At 40.5% G+C, this 22692-nt stretch overlaps 1 protein-coding gene across 1 annotated transcript in view; it reads left to right on the top strand.

Annotated features, from left to right (window-relative positions):
• The first annotated feature begins 5874 nt into the window (after window positions 1–5874).
• The window catches only part of Tnfsf13b (TNF superfamily member 13b), a 30137-nt gene continuing 13319 nt past the window's right edge, over window positions 5875–22692 (top strand). The window contains exons 1-2 of the mRNA XM_027387884.2: window positions 5875–10184; window positions 10278–10362. Coding sequence (XP_027243685.1) covers window positions 9813–10184; window positions 10278–10362 — 457 coding nt within the window. The 5' untranslated portion in view covers window positions 5875–9812. The remainder of the gene's footprint in view (window positions 10185–10277; window positions 10363–22692) is intronic.

Below are 22692 nucleotides of genomic sequence, written 5' to 3'. Positions count from 1 at the left end.
TCTGAATCTAGAGTACATTTGCTGATTTCCTCAATGAAAGAGCTTGAAAAGTGATATCCATCTTGGAGTAGATTAGAATTTCTGGAGTTGGAATACAAAGTGGACTCACAAATGATCACTCCCAAGGAATTGCCAAGAACTAGAATTTAGAAGTGTGTGGCTATATTTACTTTAAATAGTTACATCATTTGTCATCATGCAAAGGACCGGCACACTCAATAAACCTCATGCTCTCCTAAACCGCTTATAATTGCCAGGCTGGAGGACTGTCTGGGAAGTTCTAAAATACATCCTAGTAAATTGGAGACTAACTTGGTGCTTCTTGCTCTCCACAATGCTGCCATGCCAGTGCTGAAATATGTCAGCTGATAGTATTGATTGAGACCTTATCAATATTGCTCTCTGTTCTGTCATTTTTAAAAATGTGTTTCCATTTCACATGTTTGGGTGTATTACCTACAAGTGCCTATGGGACCTTGTGTGTACAGTGTCCTCTGAGGCTAGAGGAGAGCATCAGGTCCCTTGGAACTAGATGTTGGTGAGCTGTCATGTGGATGCTGGGCATCAAATCTGGGTCCTCCAGATAAGCCACAAGTGTTCTTAATCACTTAGCCATCACTTCAGTCCCTGTTTTGTCATTCTTATAGTTGACAGATCTACCAACCCTTTTTTAACTTTGAAGGTTGCCTTCCCCAGCACCATGGGTGTTTAATTGGCTGCATCTCGGAGTGAAGGTGGCCTTTGCTGTCTTGTCAGATCCTTCACACACCTGAGTCAAATCTCACCACCTTATTTATGAATTGGATTCATTCTGCTCCATTGACTCAAACCTGGTGTTTGTGTCTGTAAGTGCCTCTGAGACTTTGACTCAGGCTTGTGTGAGCCCAGAGCATGGTGTTTCCCTTTACTTGAATATCCATCACATTCAGTCTTTTGTCTTAATGCTGGTTATACTCAGGTCTCTATAACATATGCAGGTATTCCTTTCCTCCTGCAACAACAAGGCTCAGCAGAATTGTTACTATAATGCATGTCACTTATTGGGATCCTGGACACCTTGTCCTCACAAGTTACTAAGCCCACCACCCCAGGAGAGGAAGTATGGAGAAACAATTACTGAAAGAATTGTTTCATAGAGGTCTCAACCTCGAGCCACAACTAACAAAGTCTAAAAGTTAAATACATATGTCTTACATTAGAAATGTTGGAAGTAACTGGTGATTAAATTTTCAGGGAGTCCTGAAAGATCCAATTCAAGGTAAGTAGAGGAAAAGACAAAATTGGAATGTGCCAAGGAAAAAGCAGAGCTTGGGAATGGACACTGGTCAGTGAGCATCAATAAGGCTAGTGATAGAACCAGAAAGGAGGATACACTTAGGGAAGATTGTAGTAGGAAAAGAGCTGCTGGGCTGGACTGTAAGCCTAATAGATAATGTTGATATGCAGGCCAGAAGTGGCCCACTAGGGGAAGGAGAAGGGACTTTTTTTTTTTTTTTTTGAGTGATAGTCATTATGTCTCATTTTTGGCACCCCCACTGTACCTGTCTCTTAAAATTACCACCATCATTAACCTTTAAATACAAGTGAATGTCACTGGCTTTTTCCTGAATTGAGTTTGGCCATAGCATTATAAAAATGCATAAGAACAGGCAACAGACTGCACCAGCAAGGGTGGGGACAGGGCTTTGCACTCTTCAAAGACAGGATGGTCACACCCTGCACGTTTGGGCTTTCCCATGTTTTGACACATCAATTTCCAGTAGGTGCTAATAGGAAGAGGGTAGGTGGGAGGTAATTAGGTCATAGAGGAGGGCAGCAGCTGAGTTGAGTGTGCAATGAAAACAGGAGAGAGCTGGCTAGTCCTATGCCTTCTGAAAACTTAGGATAGCTTGCTGTCTCGGAGTCCAAAAGAGCACCCTTAGTAGACAAGATGCTGATGCTGATGCCTTGGTTTTGGACTTCCAGGCTTCCAGGTGGTTCTTTCCTTGGCCTCCTGGTCTGTGGAATCCTATTCCAGCAGCCCAAATGGAATAAAAGTAAAAAGTTGGAGCTTTTACTGAGCTGACCTAGAGATAGGTGAGAACTGACTTCCCATTGAAGTTTGTGTCTATTCCAACAGTCTACCATGGCTTAATGTTTGAATATATTGTGACTTAGTCACTAGCATCTTGAGTTACAGACACCAAGTATTTAAGTAAATTTTTATGAATTTGGAAACAATTCTCTTTCCTCATATATATAACTGGGATTCCACAAACAATGAATGAAAATTCCATCATATATAGCAAGTGCTGTGACTCTCCCAAGCACATTTTCTTCAGGGACAAAGTTCTTGAGCTCTCAGTGGTCTTTGAGTCACCATCTTGTCCCAAATCTCATGAATGCCACAGTAGGCAGGTCAAAACTAGTCTAGGTATTAAGGTGATCATAAATACCACAGCCCAGTAAATACTAATTATTAAAGCAGAGTCATTCAAATAAATATGCTTTTAAATAAAAATCACTAGTGCTGGGTTTACATAACAATTATTACTAGACTACAAGATGGATAGTAACTACCATGCATTTTCTTGTTTAGTATTCTTGTATCTTCAAACTTGAGAAAATAGGTCATTGGGTAGCTCGTTGCCTCTTACTATGTGACTAAGACTGAAAAGGGAGACTGGAAACCTACCCAGTAGTCCTGAGAACCAATCTACCAGGACCATAAGAAGCAGATGTTAGCAAAGTGTGCTCTACTGAAAAACCAGAGCCAGGAAACAAGATGTTGGAATGTGAAGCTGAGCTGGCCCGTGTGGGGCTTCGTGGATTTCCCTTCCTCATTGGGCCTCAGGTCTTCTGGGTGTGGGGGGAGTCCTTAGGTTCTGTCCTCTTCCACTTCTTATTCTCCACACAACTTTTTACTATGTTCTTTCATTTCTTTCTTAAAAAAAAAAAAATCATGAACTTACAGAAAAGAGGAAAGCACGATGTATTATTTTGTCTCTGACAAAGTGGAGAGAAACCATTCTAAGGAATGACAGTTTACTTTTACTTTGGTTTGAGAGGTCTCTGTCCATGGTTGGTCACCTTACAGCACTGGCAAAGAGCTTTAAAGTTTCCTGGGACAAGAATGACCCTAAAAGCATGTTCCTCTACTAGTCCTTGCTCTTGAGTTGAACAGTTTGCCCATTCTTAAGGTTGAAACCCTCATGATCCATCACCTCTCAACAAGCCTTCCACAGAAGATCCCTTGTGGGAGACACTGCAGACAATAAACAGTAAAAGCAACTTCATCATCATACCTAAGATGTCCTTAGTGACCAGTCACCAGTGAGCAGCACATGTTTAGTAATTCTCTCAATACAGCCTTTCAGATCAAGAAAAGACAAATTGCACTATTGCCAATTAATTTTCAGATTCCTTTCAAGTTTATTATCTGAGTAATGTCTTTTACAGAAAAAAATTATGATACATTTAATTAATAGGTGATCCTTGGTTTTTTAGTTGGGTTATTAATGACTCCAAAACTAGATGTCTCTAATCCTGGCATTTTATATCTAACTTGTAAGGACAGAGTCATGGCAGATGTGATTAAAAAGTATGACTTGGGAAGGATTATTCTGGACTGTCTGGGTGAACCCTGAATCTAAAGGTGTTCCAAAAGAAGCAGAGAGAGACAGCAGACACCAGAAAATAGGATAATGTAGAGGTGGAAATGAATACTAATGACCAGACCACAAGCCAAAAAAGACAGAAGAGGTAAGAAGTAGACTCAGCATGGAGTGTGGTCCCACTGACACCAGCAAGTTGACAGAAATGGAATCCTGTTATATTCGCAGGGTTTTGTTAACCTCCCTACAGCTTGAGCAGAGAATTCATGTGGACTGATACAAAGAAGGAGGGGGTTAGTCCCAGGGAAGTGTAATTCTGGAAGTGGACCATAGAAGAGGTGGAAGGAAATTTTAGTGTCATACTATAGAAAGTTGAGATTACTTTGATGAGACTTGGTAGAAATGTCCTCATGAGGGTGCTTTTAGCTGAGTCGGAAGGAATGAAGTGTGTTGGAGAAAGCCTGCTTCAGCTCAAGCATGTGGAGAGAGCTAGGTCTCTGGTGACAATCTGTGGTCCCTTTACTGTGTCTGTCATACTTCTCACATCTAAACAGAGGAGAACAAAGATCAGCCCAGGATTGTTTCAGGACATTAGTGAGCACACTTTCCATTATGAAAGTCACTGTTGCAGGCTTTAACTGTGCTGTAGAAACTGACTTCTTCGTGGATCCACAAGAGGCTTGCTCAGCAATACTGAAAACACATGCCAGACATGTTAGCACAAGCAGCATAAATATTGACATTGTTTTCTTAAAAAGCTTCCCATTGAAAACAAAACCCAGCTTCCCATCAAATAGAAAAAATCACAAAATGATAGGGATTTGTTAATTAGTCTGATAGGAATTCTAGAGTTCCAATATACAACTGAACTGAACTAAATGTCCACTGCGCATTTTAACAATATCTCAGAAAGATCAGTTGGTAGAGACAATGCAATCTGAAGAGCACAGAAAAAGGAAGAAAGTGAATAGAGATTCAGAGCTGTTGGCAATCTGAGCACAATGGAAGTGCCAGAGAAAAGGTGGTAGCAGAAAAATATCCAAAGAGGCAATGGCTGAAAACTTAAGAAATTAGATGAAAAATATCAATATCCATATTTAAGGATATTGATGAACTATGATACATGAACACATAGTGACCAGCACATAGAAACATTTAGTAAAAACCCTGAGAGAAAGTGTTAAGACAGCACCAAGAGAACGCAGCAAATTAATTATGAGACCAAGAACACCCTGATCATTGGGAACCATGGTGGATAGAAGGTGAGGGGACTGAAGGCTCATGTGCTAGACAGGTGCTGTTGAGAAACTGTATAATTGGGAAAACTCTCAGAAATGAAAGAGAACATTATCCCTAAAATGAGAGTCCAGTACATTGCTATTAGACCCACTTCTCAGGAAATGCCAGGTGTTATTTGCAGGAAATAATGTACAGTAAATTCACATCAGATTGATGCATGTACAAACCCAGCATTAAGAACTATACAATTAGAAAGGTTGGTAAAGGGGCTGGAGAGATGGCTCAGAGGTTAAGAGCACCGGCTGCTCTTCCAGAGGTCCTGAGTTCAATTCCCAGCTACCACATGGTGGCTCACAACCATCTGTAATGAAAGCTGGAGCCCTCTTCTGGTGTGCAGATATACATGGAAGCAGAATGTTGTATACATAATAAGTAAATAAAATCTTTAAAAAAAAAAAAAAGGTTGGTAAAATGCATCAGCCATCTCCTGTCTTCCCTTCCGTTATACAAAAAGCCAGATAAGAGAACATACACATGTGGTTTCAGTTTGGGACTAATAATGTGTTTATGTAAAATATTAGACAATCAGAAACAGAGAACATGGGTGTGAACTGCATTGGAATTACGAGATCACAGAAAATAGTCACCTTGTCCATGGAAGTAACACAAGACAATGGATATGAAAAGATTACTAGTACAAAGTACAGCTGTACTTAACCCTTAATGTAACCCTTAATATAGGTGACAATGGTGTGACTGGGACAATATATGAGGTCATCGGCAGTGGGTCCAAGACCTAACACTAATGCACAAACTGACTTAGTGGAATCCATTCTATATGGAGAGATACCATACCAAGCCTAGACACAGGGGTGTGGGGTGGAGAGGTGCCTTGGTCCTGCCTCAAATAGATGATGGGACAGACTTAGTAGACTTCCTATGAGAGGCCTTACCCTCTCTGTGGAGAAGATGAGAGGAGGGCGGATGGAGGGAGGGAGAAGGAAGGAAAGAGGGGGGAACTGGGATTGGAATGTAAAAAGTAAATTACAAAAAAGAAAAAAAAAGTAAAGCTATAAAAAACCTAGTTACTCAGCTCCACTAGATCCTCATTTTTTTTAGATAACCCAGGGATATTTTCATGTCTGTCCTAATACTTGATGTTTTGTTATTACACAATGCCAGAAGCTTGGTTGTCTGTAAAGAAAAGAAACTCATTTGACTTGTGGTTCTAGAAGCTAGGAATCCAATGTCAAGATGTTTTACCTATGGGGTGGGGGTGGGGCTCTGGAGGCATTGTCCTGTGTCAAAAGACAAAGGTATGTAAAACAAAAACAAGAGTGGAAATTCAGTCTCCTGCCCATTTATAATCAGCAGGGATCCATTCATGAGTGTGGAGTTCTTGTGGCCCACATGCCTCCAGAGGGCCCCAGTCCCACACTTCACTGGTAAGTTTACAGCCATTATTTCTCTGAATATTTTCCTGTTCCTTTCCCCTCTGTGGCAGTCCTAGTGTATACATGTCTGTGTGATTGACTGGGGTCATTCTGTTCACCATTTCCTTTCACACTGTCAGAACACATGTCTCTGTAAGTCTATCTTCTGCTAGTGTTACACTGGTAAGAGATTGTCCACAGGAAGCTTTGGAGGTACACATTCAGGTCCCAGTAGATAATGACAGTTTCCAAAGCCATTCTTAACTTTATATTGTTATAACAGAATTCCAAGGTGATATGGTTGTATTATCTGTGAAGGAATGCAGCCTGCTTTGCCACACCGTTTCAGAAATTCAGGAGAGTGTAGCACTAAGTATGATTGATTCTGGTGAAAATCAGATGGTAGAAAATAGAAGCATAGTTGCAATCAGGTGTAGCGCTTAATACATTAGAGTAGGTCATCCATTGGAGTATGAGAATCTGATCAGTGGCCACAAAGCAACAAAAGAATGTTTCTCCCTCTAGCAGAAACAACCAATAACTCCTCAGTACGGGGTGGAGCCTGGAGAAAACCTAACAAGTCAATACCAGAATTTTGGCTGGCTTGGTCTTGTGTAGATCTTGAGCAGATAACCACAGGTGTTGTGAATTTGTGAGTGTCATGGTCAGGAGACAGTATTTCACAGCACTCCTCCCAATCCTCTGGTTTTTACTACTTTCTTCCCCTTTCAGGATGTTCCTAAAGCCTTGATGTGTGTGATGTTTGGATAGAAGGTATTGAAACCCAAGTCCTATTCAATGCTGAGTACTCAACCTGCACTTCTTTATAGCGCAGTCCCTTTTATCAAAACCCACGGCAGTGGAGCCAGTGCTGCAGAAAAGATCTGTCTGAATACCATACAGGGAGAAGGAAAAAAGACAGTCTCATTCAGTAAAACACAGGAAAGAACATACTCATGAGAGCAATGTACAATCAAAGGAGACCTGAGACCCATCATGGCCAACACATCAAATCAGGAAACCCCCAGTACTCAAAGGAGGGGAGGAAATCCTTAGTAGTCCCACCATCCTGAACTACCAACAAACCCACAGGAAATGGCAATCCCTTCTCAACAATGACCTAATGCAAATGTTCTCAATACAACAATTAAAAGATGAATATCAACTCACTGCATTAGAACAAGACCTAACTATCCAAAGAGACATGCCTTATATGTAAGACACATAAAAAACTGTCTAAGGATGGAAGATAACCTGTCAAGCAAACATACACTAGTGCTCTGTGGTAGTCAAGAAATAAGAATGCACTCTTTATTTAGTGAAGTTCTGATTAAATCAGCACCAAACCATTTCCTCTGAGCAAACAGACATTCAAGTTGTGGAGAGATAACTGTGTCTTTCACATCTCTTAAGAAATCCAATAGCTATAAATGTAACAAACTTTACAGCTGTTTTTGTGTGATCTCCATGGAGGTAGTAGAAACAATGGTGCTTGCTCACCAGCACCTCCCTGGTAACCTTTGTTGGAAGAAGCAGCAGCCATTGATATACAGTGACACCACTGCATGAGCCAATGTTGGATTTTGATTCCAAAATTATCTGAACTCAGATCGGTCTGGGCTTTCTCTTGAGGAGCTTGACTATGATGTTCTTTGCCCAATAGAGCAAAGAAGACAAAGGACAACCTTTAGCCCAGTGAGTTAATTGCCTCTGGATAGTTATACAGAAGAACATGGAGAAAGGTGCCATCTCTTCCTCTTGCACTCCTTTGTATCATTTAATTTCTGTATGTAATTAGGTAATGTTAGAACATGTTAGAGATATATGCATGATTTTGAAACAGGGTTTTTCCTATGGAGCCAAGGCTAACCTCGAACCCACAGTCCTCCTGTCTCATGCAATCCTGTCCTATCAATAAGTCTCAAGAGTGAGTCTTAATTTTTTTAGTGTGAAGGTCTTTAAAGAATTCCCACTTTATACCAGGGGTCATTATCCATAATGCCTTATGCTTACTCAGTGACCTAGGACATGATAGCACAAGTATTGTTTGATGCCAGACTAACACACACACACACACACACACACACAAACACACACTGGTTTACTTCCACTTGGGAGAGTAGAGAGCAAATCATTTTAGGGTAAAGATTGCAGCAACTGCTTTAAAGGTTCCTTAGAACTCTCAGAAGAGAAAGGAAGAAAAGATACCAACTCCAATGAGAAAGCATTGCTTGAGAGTGTGACAGCAAATGACAACTCAACAGAGGACACCCTTTGATACCTTGCATAAGGGAAGATGTGTCCTGGTTGGGGGCGGGGAGAGATGCAGATGTTACACATACAAAAATATCATTTTCAGAACTGACCATAAGAGCAAAAACACTCCGTCTGTGCTTTGAAAGGAATGAATAAAAAATGGAAGCATGGTGAATGTGACCATTTGCTACCTCCTACATTTTAGCAGCCCCAGGGACACACACTCCCATCATTCTATGTAACACAAGAAGAAATTGATCCACACAGAGGTTCTGTCATTGACATAGGGAGGACAAGAGGTAGAAGTGGAATTGGTGCTAGGGAAGCCTACCTCTGGAGTCCTTGCCTCTGTGTGTTTTTGTTCCTGGGACTTTCTTCCTAAGTTTATACGGGAAGGTAGCATGAGACTCAGCAGTCAGGTTTAGGTAAAGGGGGACTATGCAGACTAAGTAAGTGCTCAGTAGCCTATGCTGAAAGATGAACTGACATTGAGGTACTGGATCCTAACCCAACCTTCCAGACCAGGAAAGACTGAAATGAATTTTTAGTGCCTGCATGCCACCAAGTCCAGCCATGGATTCAGGACATTCTAGTAATATCATCGTGGAAATTGTGCATCAATTCCTGGACACGGTTCAGGCGGGGACTGAGGCTGGTGACTCTCCAACATTATCTCAGAAGGCAAAAAGGGAGCCATGCTTCCCTGAAATCCACCCCACTTTTAAATAGATCTGTAGCGTGTTCTCCTTATTGCACTGTCTAGATGAGAGCTGAGAAGTTCGGGTGGAGTTCAGTCTGCTGTATGGCACTTCATTTCATCTTCCACTAGGGAGCTGTTAAATTTGTTACCCTGCAGCCAAGTGCTGTTCTGTGCTCGAGCACTGAGCTTATCTGACTTGCACATTAATTATCTTTTATTACACCAGCAGGCCTTCGGTATCCCTTTCCCCTTCTTCAGAACCATGTGGTCCAAGTAGACGAGTTCTCAAAGGCATGCTGAAGGGAAAGCACCTTCAGCAAACTCTTGTGTTAAAAATTCTGTCCGGAATGAGCCAGTCTGGGCCCCAAGCTTCCCCACCCCGTTCCCTTGCAGCCATGTCGGAGGCCTCACATCTCCCGGAGCAGGACTGTGTTGAGGGGGCATGAAAAATCTTACAAAAACTGAAAGTGAAATGAGGAAGGCAGATTGAGCAATCCATGGAAGGCCTGAGCCAGAGAACCTACTTCAGGATAGCGAAAGATGTAGAAGAGAGTCAGGAGAGCGCTCCTAGGGGAGCCTCTAAAGACACAGATGACAGGAAATGACCCACCCCCGTGGTCACTTACTCCAAAGGCCCAGACCTTCGAAGGAATGGATGAGTCTGCAGAGACCCATCCACCGTGCCTTTCTTCTTGCCCTGAGAAAGAAGAAGAAATGAAAGTGGGGTGTGTTTCCATTACTCCGCAGAAGGCGTGTGCCTGGGTTGGGGTCTGCAGGGATGGAAGGCTTCTGGCTGCTACTCTCCTGCTGGCTCTGTTGTCCTGCGGCCTCACGGTGACGTCCTTGTACCGGTTTGCTGCTCTGCAAGCTGACCTGATGAGCCTGCGCATGGAGCTGCAGGGCTACCGGGTTGCAGGAGCACCAGCCGCCCCAGGGGCTCCAGGGGCCACCGCAGAAGCCAACGTGAGTTCACCTCTCCTCTGCCCGTCACGGAGCCCCAGGCGCGCTGTTCCATGGCTGCACGTCCAATAACCGGGTGGGTGTCTCTCTTCCTAGCTCCTGGCACCGATAGCTCCGCGAACCCACAACTCCAGCGTCAGTCACAGGAACAAACGCGCTTTCCAGGGACCAGAGGAAGCAGGTATGGCTGGGGTACAGCAATTAGGAGCTGGGGGTGTGCACATCTGCAACTACTGCCATGGTGTACCAAGCGGTTTGTGTGGCTTTATAGCAAATGCAATAGGTTGCATGGCGCGTCTCGTCCTCCAATAAACAGGTTGTGTGGACAGTAGGACTTCTATGGGAGATGACAGAGGACAAGAGTGCATGGAGAGGAGCTCCTCCTGCCACAGTGACGTGTACACCTGGGTCTCAGTCAGGAAGCGGTTCCCAAGGGTGTGCACGACATAGAGATAGCAACGACTCTTCAATGCCCACCTTCCCGTATGCAGTATAATTTCCGTGTGATCACTCTGTAGTGACTCCACTCCCTAGTATTTTGCAGAGTTGGGAGTTTACTAAAATCCTCATTGCTTCATGAGAGAAACAGCGGCAATACCTGTTTGTTAACAACACAGTTTAAACACCCTTGCTGTTGTCTACTTTTTACTCATATGAAAACATTTTACCCAATAGCCAGAGTTAAAAAAATCACTTAAAGCCATATAAACAGCAGAAATTCTTGAATTGCTAAGTAACATGCGAAAGGGTATAAACATATTATATTCATTGCAGTGCCAAAAAATCTTCCACAAATTTGAAATTTACTGTATGTACTGTGAACTGAAATAATTACAACTTATATACTGCAACGTATAATAATAGCACATATGCCATGGTGCATGTAATAACAGTACATATACCACAAGGCATGAGATAACAGCACATGGTTACAGAGCATGTAATAATATCCCATATGTCATGGCGTATGGAATAATAGCACATAATCACAGTGCATGTAGTAATGGTGCACATACTATGGTACAAGGATGTACACCCTGCTATATTTTGTTTATTTTACAGCAAGCATCTCACCGGCTTCTTAGTAATTAATCTTATTTACTATTCATTTTAAAAATGATTTTAATTATTACTCTGATACATGATGCATATTTTTTGTGTATCTCTTGTTTCTGTTGAATTATGCATTGGATAGAATCATACATTCATTATTCAAGTGAGTTCCTTATTGTGAAATCTTTGGGATGACAGGTTTCTACACGCTCCCTGCCACTTCGCCTTTAAACCTCCATTGTGATGCTTTTATAGCTTCAAATAGCTTCTCAAATTTATTTGAATGTGGACCCTATTTACTAATTATAAATATTTTCCACATGGTTCTAGTTTTTATTTCATCTCCAGTTTTATCTTTGCTAATTTTTATTGTTGGTTGTCCTAACCTTTCACAGTTTTGACATCGATGTAAATACTTTCACTGAATCTTGTGTTTCCTCCAACTCTGTACAGAAATGCTGCCATGTGTGTTAACATGACTTTTGTTTCCTCTGGTTTATCAAGTTAAAGTACATTTGCCCCTGGCTGCCTAAGTAATGAGTGGCTTTTGTCATGACTCAGGCTCCCCTGCCTTGACTCATTAATCCCTTTGCCTTTTGTTGTGGTAAATCCTCTCGCACTGTCATCCCTTCCTCCTTTCTTCATTTCCCCTTCAGACTGTTGTCTTACACAAAAGTTTTCAACTCTTCTCCATAACTATTGTGCTGGTGAACTTGTCACACGGAGTTCTTGATGCATGATTGGATTCATGTGAGATGACGTTATCACTAGCTTATTGTTTTGTCTATGTGCTTTGGATGGAATAAGTAGTTTTACATTTTAATGGACATCAATGCATAGTCGGGTCAGGATGCTACAGTGATCTGAGCCCTCTCTGGTACCCTCCCTGGCTTCTGAAGATGATTTTATGCATCCAAATATTTCAGATTGATGCAATTGGGGGAGGGCAAATAATTAATAATTTGTACAATTCAGAGAACAGTATATTGACAATTTATTATATATATGTGTGTGTGTGTGTGTGTGTGTGTGTGTGTGCCATATTTTGTTTACATATATTTTTCTTACATTCATAAACCCAGTATGGAAAGTTGCAGATTTGAGTCTCATATCTGTGTTCCCTGCCAATTAAAGTATTGACTGTTGTTTTATATATTATCCTTTGAATAGGGAAATTTTGTTTTGTTATCAGTTACCAGAATGATTTCCTATGAACACATGATAGTTATCTGAAACACAAGGATTTCCAGTTGGTGTTTATTGTGGTAAAGTTTCTCTCTCTCTCTTTTTTATTGAGAAAATTATATGTACTTTTGTAAATTTTTGTTACACATTTGGGGTGTTCCTTTTGCTTTCAAAATGTCCAACAAGGCTCTTATATGTGATCTGCTGTGTGTTTCTGAGTTACTGGCATCTGCAGGCTCATCTCACAACAGAGAAGGAAGGGAGGGCAGCCCTGACCTTCAGTCCACTTGCCAATCCTCTGAGTCCTCCAGGGACAAATATTACTTATACTTAATCTTAAAACTTAATATTTTGGCATGAATTTTGTTTTTTCATTTATTTGGAATCTCAAATTACATTTTATTAATCTTAATGTATTTTATAAGGCCGTTTTTATTACACTATAATAAACAGAAATGTGGGGAAATCCAGGATTAAAAAATTGCCAAATAGTTTATCATAGTTAACAATTCACTTTTAATCCCTTAAATGTGTTAGGAAAGAGTCTTAATTAAAAAAAAAAAAAACTAAAGCAATACGATTGGAAAATGTTACATAATCCGGTTTCCTTATACACACGGTATCACATTGGTTTGTGCTTTGAGCCCTCACCAGCTATGATTTTATTCATTCCACAATCCATATAAAAGCATCTTTAGAGCCTTAAGATGATGAATTCTTTCAAATAACTTGCTGCCAAACAAAACACTTCTTGAACAGGGCCTGCTGCACAGGGCTATCATCCCAGCTACTCTGGAGCCAAAGAAGGAAGATTACAAATCCCAGGCTTGCTTGGGATACAGAATGAGTTCAGTCCCAGCAGGAAGCAGCTTAGTGAACCTGACCTCAAATCAAGGGAAGAAGGAGGCTGAGAGGATGGTTCAGTGGTATAGCTTTCACCCTGCATGCACACTGTCCCAGGTTCAATCCCCACTGTGGAGATACCTGGTTTAGATTCTAGAAAGACAAAATTCTTGAAGAACTCACTATGTTGATCATTTTGTGGATAACATTTATCTATGTCAACAGTAGAATAAAATAGTGGTGAAAACATAAATAGGGTACCAGAGCCACAAGGGTCCAAAGATCACAAGCGTGCCATGACCATGATGGTTCAAGACCCATAACCATATCTCCAAATAATTATTGAACAACTTGGGCCAATCTCCTTTGTTTTTATCCATTATTTTAGAATTGGTTTTGAATTAGACAGGTTTGCAAAGATAGTTCAGAGCCTGGTGGAAAACCTCTATGAGTAAATCTTCCTTTAATTATGTGGCACCAGGCCACAAGAAGAAACCAGGCTAATACTCATCTAGGAGCTCAACACCGGATGGGACTTGGGAGTTTAGGGTCCATCCAGGATGCATTTAACAATCTTAAAATTTAGAAATCTGAGGATAACGCACACAAACTTAACACCTAACATTGTAACATGAGGATTTTCTTGGATAAAGGTTTTATATTAAAAATAAAAATGCCAATACTCTTTTTGAGTGCCCTTCCTTGATCTCCATAATCCAATCCAAGTGAAGGGAAGTTGTGGTATCTGCTAAGTAGGAAACGTCCAGTGTTGGCTGAGTATCCTGGCATAGTTATGACTTGCAGGCTGCACCATGTCTGTGAAGGAATGCAGTGTAGAACTCCACCACTTAGGTAAACTTGAGCCTCCTACCGGGCAAAGGCGGGCTCCTTCCTAGAACAGCTGGCTGCTGTTAGATGATCTTTGACCCAGTCTTCTCTCAATGTTTTTTTTTTTTTTCCCCTCCTCTCCTCTGCTTCAATGGTAAGTCTTCCCTCCCCTCCCCCACCCCAATGGGTATGTGTTGCAAGAGCTGGAATCTGTTCAATTTCCAAAAATGTCTTTAAAAATGAAAATACTGATTTGATAATCAAATCTCTGAACCCTGTTGTGGTTGAGCTTGAAGTTTTGGGAAATAAGAGCCAGAAAGCCAAGGCAGTCAGCACAGCCAAATTCAACGTTGAGTCTGTTCTCTAGAGTTATTCATTGTGGTGAAATATACAGAGAAAATGAATGAATAATACATGTAATTTGTTATTATAAAACTGGTTGGTATGTTGAAAAAGTACATGGGACAGCTTTCTGAGTATCAGATCCATGCAGGATACTAGGGGAGGGACTTCCTACCTCTACTTGAACAACCAGTATCTCTTCATGGTTTTAGCTTTTGTGTACTTTTCAGCAGTGAATAATTACTTTCAAAATGATTTCATAATTTCTAACAAGATGTTCGTATTAACAATTCTAGATGGCAGACATGTAGGTTAGTTCTGAAAGTCGACACCTGAGGAGAGAGACTTTTCAGGAATTGTCTAAACAGGTTGGCCTATGGGCAAATCTATGGGAGAGTGTCCTGGCTGCTAATTTATGTACCAGACCCAGACCAATCAGAGTGGCATTATCCCCCCCCCCCCGCCCGCCCCGCACCGGAGGGCTCTGAGCTGTGGGAGAATAAAGGAAGCTAGCACCCCAAGCAAGCAAGAGCAATGGAGGACCTGTGTTCCCTCTCTGCTCTTGACGGTGGGTATGGTGTAGTAGCTGCTTGAATTTCCACCCGAATTTCCTCCAAATAATGGCATCTAACATGGAACTGTAAGCTAAGGAAGCCCTCTCTTCCCCTGCCTTGCTCTTTGTCAGGGTATCTGTCATGGCACTGTCACAGTGACCCCCAGACAGCTGGTTATGTTTGTCTCTATATGTAGTTGTTGTTTTTATAGGTGATCTCCTACTTAAAAGAGCTCCCTTGGGAAGGTACAAGTTCATCCCAGCGGCACTGTTCTTTAAAGGACACACCTGTTTCCAAAGAGCTAGATTCCTGTCCAAATAGGCGGGTAACCAATTGTATGCCATTGTGTAGGTCACTCTAAAGTAAAAGAGGAGAGAGAGAAATTGACATGGCAAAGGCTGTTCCCCATGAAACTCTGAATGGTATCCCTGCAAGAAACTTTTGCTCATTAGGCAACATCATGGTTTTTATTTTAAATTAAGAATTAATGTACATTAGCTAGATAAAGTGACAGGTTTCATTATAGTAGTTTCATATAGGATACCACATCCTTTGACCCTATATAGAACACCCACCCATGCCTCTCACACACATTGTCCCTTTACCATCCTTTCTATGTGTTGTGTAACAGTTTCCTCTGAGACTGAAACATTCCATCCTCCAGAAGCCACTTAAACAGGAAGGTAAACATTCAAAGTAACTTCAGGAAGTCCCCAAGACAGATTAGATTCAGTAAATCCCTCCCTGCCAGAGAAAGCAATAAAAGTTCTGAGTGCCCCTCAGACAGAAGGAAGAAAATCCGTAAGGAAGACTCTGAGGTGAGACCAGATGCCTGGAAGAGGTTTGGACCAACTGAGTCACTTGGAAAGTACACTTGCCAACATGTTGAGCTGTCTGCAGGCCATACAGTCTGTTCCAGGTTCCCAGTTTTGTGAGACATCACCAAGGCCAGAGTGTGCTTTGGCGATGCAGCTGTCTTTGAGTCATTACTGCTCCTCTAAGTAACCCCAATAAAAGGCCCTATGGTTCATCAAGTTGGACTTTGATGGAATCCATACTTTGGTCTGTCATGAGTTCTTTATCTGGACTGAGTAGACAGGTGTGTCTCATCTCCCCAGGAAAAGTTTTGTCAGACAACATTATATGGGCTCTTTCCTCTTTCCAAATAATCCTCCCCCATTTACTTTTGTGTTACAAGTGTTTGTGTGACTGTGTTATAATGTCATGTATGTGTGTTGTATATATCATGCTATATATATGTAATATGTATATATATATGTGTGTGTGTGTGTGTGTGTGTGTGTGTGTGTGTGTGTGTGTGTGTGTAAATGTAGAGTACAAATATGTGACCAAACATGCATATTTATCTTCCTGATTCTGTTGTATTTCACTTAATTTAATGATCTGCAGTCCATCCATTTTCCTGAAAATGACATAATTTGTTTTATGCCAGAATAAGAGTTCATTATATATACATGCCACTTTTTGAAGTGTTCATTTTTTGATGGACTGAATTCCTCAGCTTAGCTGTTATGAACAGCTGTAAAATAAACATGAATTATAGACTCCTGTGTAGTGTTAGATTTCCATAAAAGTAACCACTAGATTTCTTTGTGAATCTAGGAGAGATAACACATTTTAGATGAGTAAGGGAAGCCCAGACTCAGTTGGAGGAACTGAACAAAATTACCACAAAGTTTAAAAATAATGAGTTATCAGATCTCATTATAGATGTCTGTGGGCCACCATGTGGTTGCTGGGAATTGAACTTGGGACCTCTGGAAGAACAGTTAATACTCTTAACCTCTGAGCCATCTCTCCAGCCCCAAATAATGAGTTATCAATCAAATAAAGTAGTTCCTTATGTTTGCCACAGAGCACCTGTAAATTTCAATATAGTTTGGCTTTGATAACACTACAAAATATGTATTAGGTAAGTGATAAAACGATTGTCTGACTTCATTATCTATTGGTTGTACATTCAGCTTTTTCAGTTACAGAAGCCGTGTGGTCTCCAAACTGGCAGTGTGCTGTGATTCTACCATGTGATGTCTGTCTCCTTGGCAATAACAAAAATAACAGGACTAGTTAGTTATTTGAGGAATCAGTAATTATTTTCAAATATAGACTTCCACTTCACAAGCGGGAAGAGACAACTTCTGTAATTGTCCCAACCATGGGACCAGAATCATTCAACTGGGTTTGAAGATTGCATAGAGTTGGAAAAATGTATCTCAGGTTATGGGAACTAGAAAGAAATAGGAAGCAGAAAATTTTTCTGAGCTATTCATGTTTATAGGCATGGAAACACACCCTCTCAGTCTTGTAAACACTGAGCTATGTGAGTGCTCCTCTGTTGCAGTGGTTTTTACAAGTCTGGCTGTCCTTTGTGTTTCATGTGATTACCAAAAAATTGTCAGGACACATGTGGGAAATTTGTGTTATAGGAGGAAAGCTCTGTGTGTGATGTTTTTCATGTGAACCAGTCATAACCATCCAAAATTACATTACTTTGATTATATTAGACTTAGCTTTGTTGAGGTAATATACAGTCAATCAGATTAAGCTCAAAGGGGTTTGATTCTAATACAGGGAGAAACAGCACACATTAGTGGTTTCCTTCATGTTTCAAATTCTCTGGATTAAAAAGTATTTGGATACCATACTGCAGATGATAGATTTTAAACACGGAGACAAACTTTCCATATGAATAATATTTAAGGGTCCTGACTTGAAGAGTATTGGCTTTTCTTACACCAATACTAAGTGATGGCAGCTGTGTTCATCCTTTGGGCATTTCTTTTTGTAAACTATTTTCTTCACTAACTGTGATCTTTTTCTTTTAGACATAATTAAGAGTAAATATTCTTGAGATCTAAAGTGTGACCATTCTCAGATCAGTTACTGTTGTCTTATATATCATTATGGCATGGATTTCTAGAAGTATACCGTGAGAAATATCTTCTGGCAGCTCAGAAAGGCTTTAATGAGTAGCAGTGTCAGCTTTAGCTAAGAAAGAAACTATGCTAAACATCTCATGTAATTTCAGTTGTGTAAGAGAGAAATGTATTTTTTAAACCCATGAAATACTAAACACTATCAATGAATTTCACAGTTGTTATCGATATCTGTTTCTTCCAATAGACTATGTATCTTTAAAATGGTGTGGCTAGATATTCCACTGTTGGGAAACACTTCAGTTGTATGAGTTTGGTCCACTGTGCAGCAAATCTTTCATTGTACAACTATGGGTATTATAAAATAAGAGGTGTATTAAATGGTTCTCAAACAAATTAGAAAAAGTTAATGACAGATTTCAAATTTCTTACAAGAATAAAGTGTTTTCAAAAGGCCAAAGACTTTCTCTAGACTAAGTACTACTGATGAAGCAATGGACTTGGGTGAATAGTTGAGTTGCTGTTTCTGAACTGCCAGTTTGATAACCTATTTTATTCTCTGAGGAGCAGTTTTTGAAATAATTTTTTTCTTCAAAAGACATTTTCTTCTAAAAGGGTTAGATTTCTCATGCTATATGATAAAACATTTTTCCAATGTATAGGCTAAAGCTGAGTTTTATTTAGTTCAGCTAGAACTAAATTATGATATCTTTCTACCAGTTTGGTGGTAGGTTTCAATATATATGCTTGGTAGAACACAAATATTGGCGTTGTGGCAGTCTCCTACTTAAAGAAACAGTCAGCAGGAAGGTCATGCATGTAGCCTTAATAGCTTCAGTTAGTATGACATGTTTTACCAATGACTTTCTAGCATGTTCTGAGTTGTCGGACTGGATTCTGCTAATATCAAAAGTGCTCACACTACTGACAGTGTTACTCTATGGCTGCTCTATAAGGCTATAAATGCTAAGATTTCATCAGCATTGCTTCTTTCAATTGTCATGCACATGCACATAGCACATGCACACGCACACATGGACATGCACACACACACACACACACACACACACACACACACACACACACACACACCACCACCACCACCACCACAACAACAACAATGGAAGGATTAGAAATTCGGCAATGTAGCTTTGTCTTTGTTTAACACCCTCCCTTTTCCAGTGTGAGGCAAGGATGAGAGCTGTGTCCACTCACTTGGCACATGTACTACCCACATAACCAGCTGAGGCATCTTACGAACAGCAACTATCCAAGAACAATTTCTGGGGAAACTAAGAACAAATTCGACAGTTCTATATAACTTGCTTGGATTCTCTGTAGTTTGGGCTCAAGGGCTGTAGACACTGTTCCTTTTTTTCTTCCAAGCTGTCCTTATTCACAGTTATTCAGCCTGCCATCAAACTTCTCCATGTTTTCAATTGGAGCTAACCTGATTCCCCCTGGCACAGGCCTGATTACTTTCATCTCAAGGATACGAAAACGACTAGAACAAATAGTTCTCTGCACCAATTCAAGTGAGGGAATGCTTCTTTCTTCTTTCTTTTCTCTCTTCCTTTTTTCCTTCCTTCCTTTCCTTTTCCTTTTTCTTTTTTCTTTTTAGAGACAGGGTTTCTCTGTGTAACAGCCCTAACTGTCCTGGAACTTACTCTGTATACCAGGCTGGCCTCAAACTCACATAGATCTGCTTATCTCTGACTCTTGAGTGCTGAGATACCAGCCAGCAGGATGCTACTTTCTAAGGCTTGGTGCCTTCCAGCAGCTTTGCTATCTCTGCTGCAATCAGAGTGGTCCAAGAACATAAGAAGTTAGAGCCAGGTGTTGCTGGCCTTTAATCTGCACTCAGGAGGCAGAAGCAGGCGGATCTCTTTGAGTTCAAGACCAGCCTGATGTACAGAGCGAGTTCCAGAACTGCCAAGGTTACACAGAGAAACCCAGTCTTGAAAAACCAAAATGGATATAAAGATTTATAGTTTTTAGTGTTATATTTCCATCTTCAAATGCCAGGGGAGGATTTCTTTAACAGTTTGTGTTTGACAGCTCAAGATTAATTCATTGTTACTTTGTTGTATCAAGTTTCAAATGTAAGTACATTTTTAATTCAACACTGAGAGGTAGCAAACATTCCATACCATGACCAGTGTGTTCATCAAGAAGATGGACATCAAATACTGTTGTAGTCAGACTAAAGACCTCATATATGGTGCAACTCTAAACTATCCCTTCCTTAAAATCAGACATATACAGTGGACTTCTACTCAGCTATACAGAGCAAAATCATGTCATATGCAGGAAAATTGACAGAAGTAGAGATCATCATGTTGAGAAGAATAAGCCAGATCCCCGAAAGATGAATGTCACATTTTCTCTTATATGTGGAACCTAGAATGTTAAGTGTGTGCCTGTTCGAGAAACCACGCCTGAGCACCCCCCCAACACACACAAGCACATTTACATAAGTAGAAGAAGGACTGATTGGGAAGAGGAGATGGGCTCATAGGAGGGGACAGGAGTGGATATTGTCAGAGTACATAATATATTGAAGAAAAAATACCCTATGGAACTCAACACTTTGTACAAAGAATACATATGAATAAAAAGCTTTATTATTAGTTTTTTTTTTTTTTGAGGGAGGGATTCTCACTATGCAGCCTTGGCTGGCCTAGAACGTATAGAGATCACCCTGCCTTTGCCTCCTGGTACATTTAATTTTATTTTACTTTATTTACTTTATGCTTAGATCTAGGATTTGTGCTTACACAGGCATTCCTTGCTTCTCATTGTTCTTTCACAGCAACAGACAGGCCCTACATTTGTTTGGGGTCATTTCTGTTATTTAACAGTTGTTCTTTGCTCCTTCGACTTGTGTGGTTGGACCTGATGATTCCAGGTCTCACTGACATGTACAGCTTCACAAAACCCTTTTATTTTTATTCATTTATTATTATTATTATTATTATTATTATTACTATGGTTTTTCGAGACAGAGTTTTTCTGTGGCTTTGGAGCCTGTCCTGGAACTAGCTCTTGTAGACCAGGCTGGTCTCGAACTCACAGATCTGTCTGCCTCTGCCTCTCAAGTTCTGGGATTAAAGGCATGAGCCACCACTGCCCAGCTTTCACAAAACTCTTTTTAAAATTTTTTTGTTCTATTTATTTCAGAAGTTTTTTTCTCCATTGTTTATTTAAATTAGAAACAAGATTATTTTACATGTCAATCCCAGTTCCCTCTGCCTCCCCTGCCCCTACTTATCCCATACCCTTTCTGCTTCCCAGGGAGGGCGAGGCCTTCCATAGGGGGTCTTCAGAGTCTGTCATATCCTTTGGGATAAGGCCTAGGCCTTCCCCCTTGAGTGTAGGCTCAGGCAGCAGCCCTTTATGTGGAATGGGCTCCCAAAGTCCATCTTAACAATGTGTTTTGTTTTTTTTGGGGGGGGAGGGTTCGAGATAGGGTTTCTCTGTGGCTTTGGAGCATGGTGCTTTTCAAGGTGCTTTTTACCTTTCTCTTCCATCCAAAATATTCTGCCAAAAAAAAAAAAAATCCTCAACTTAGGCTATAGAGTGAATACACAGAATTTAAAGTCTGGCCCCATCCCTGGCATCCCTGAGGCTCTGAAGAAGCTTCTATACTCTAAGCCTAGCCTTCCAGGACCTGGATTTTAGAATTGTCAATATCAAAGGACAGTGTGCATAACAAACCTTAGGATGGCATTTACTAAGCTGACCTCTCAATAAATTCTGAGAGCAATTTTCATTTTCAGTCATGGCAAAAGTCATGTTTCTGGTAACAATTCTCTATGTAACATTAGATTTTTTTTAATGAAAATCATCTTAGAAATTCTTATAAGCCTAAATTTTCAAAGCAAAGAACAGGCATGGGGCAGGGCTGCACTAGGTCCCCAGCTATATGTTGTGGCATCCATCTTAGTGTTTCAGGGGTTTCTGAGGGTGCAAACAAGCGAGTCTATGGTTCTTGTGCCTTCTCTTGCCTTCTTTTTCTTCTGTTGGTTTGTCTTGTTCAACTTCGATTAGATAATTTTTTATTATATTATATTTTGTTTCATTATATTTTTAAAAAATGAATGAGTGAATGAATGAATGAATGAATGAATGAATGAAAATCTGGCCACTAGGGCAAAGGATAACAACTGAACTGCTGTTTATGCCTGCTGGGAGATGGAAGATCAGTTTTCTCATGGAGTGACACAGGGTTTATCAACCACACCCAGACAGGCCTCAAGTTCAGGAATAGTTGGCCAACATATAATGGTCTCCATAGTTTTTTGTTGTTGTTGTTTTTTTGTTTTTTGTTGGTTTGTTTGGTTTGTTGGTTTTTGTTGTTGCTGCTGTTGTTTCTCAAGACACAGGTTCTCTGTGTAACAGTCCTAGCTGTCCTGGAACTCACTTTGTAGACCTGGCTGGCCTCAAACTCACTGAGATGCACCTACCTCTGGGATTAAAGGCTTGTGCCACCACCATCCAGCAACTCTACAGTTTTTGGTGTGTTCTTTTATTTGGTTAAAGTTTGGTGCAGTTTGTGTTTATTTTGTTGTTGTTTTCAGTTAGGGTGTTGTTTTATTTTGTTCTCTTGGTTTTGAGAAATTTTGTTGTTGTGTTGAGTTTGTGTGTGCTTCGTTTATTTTTATTTTTTGAGAAAGCAATTAAAGTTTGGTGGGTAGGGAGGGTGAAGATCTAGAAGGAGTTGGAGGAGGGGAAGAATATGATCAAAGTATATTAAATTTAGAAATTATTTTAAATAATAAAAATATAATAAAAAGAAATAACCCAAAA

The sequence above is a fragment of the Cricetulus griseus genome (assembly GCF_003668045.3).
Source record: "Cricetulus griseus strain 17A/GY chromosome 1 unlocalized genomic scaffold, alternate assembly CriGri-PICRH-1.0 chr1_1, whole genome shotgun sequence".
Classification (NCBI taxonomy): Eukaryota; Metazoa; Chordata; class Mammalia; order Rodentia; family Cricetidae; genus Cricetulus; species Cricetulus griseus.
Note: the sequence above shows the minus strand (reverse complement) of the source record. Positions and strands in the feature narration are given on the sequence as shown.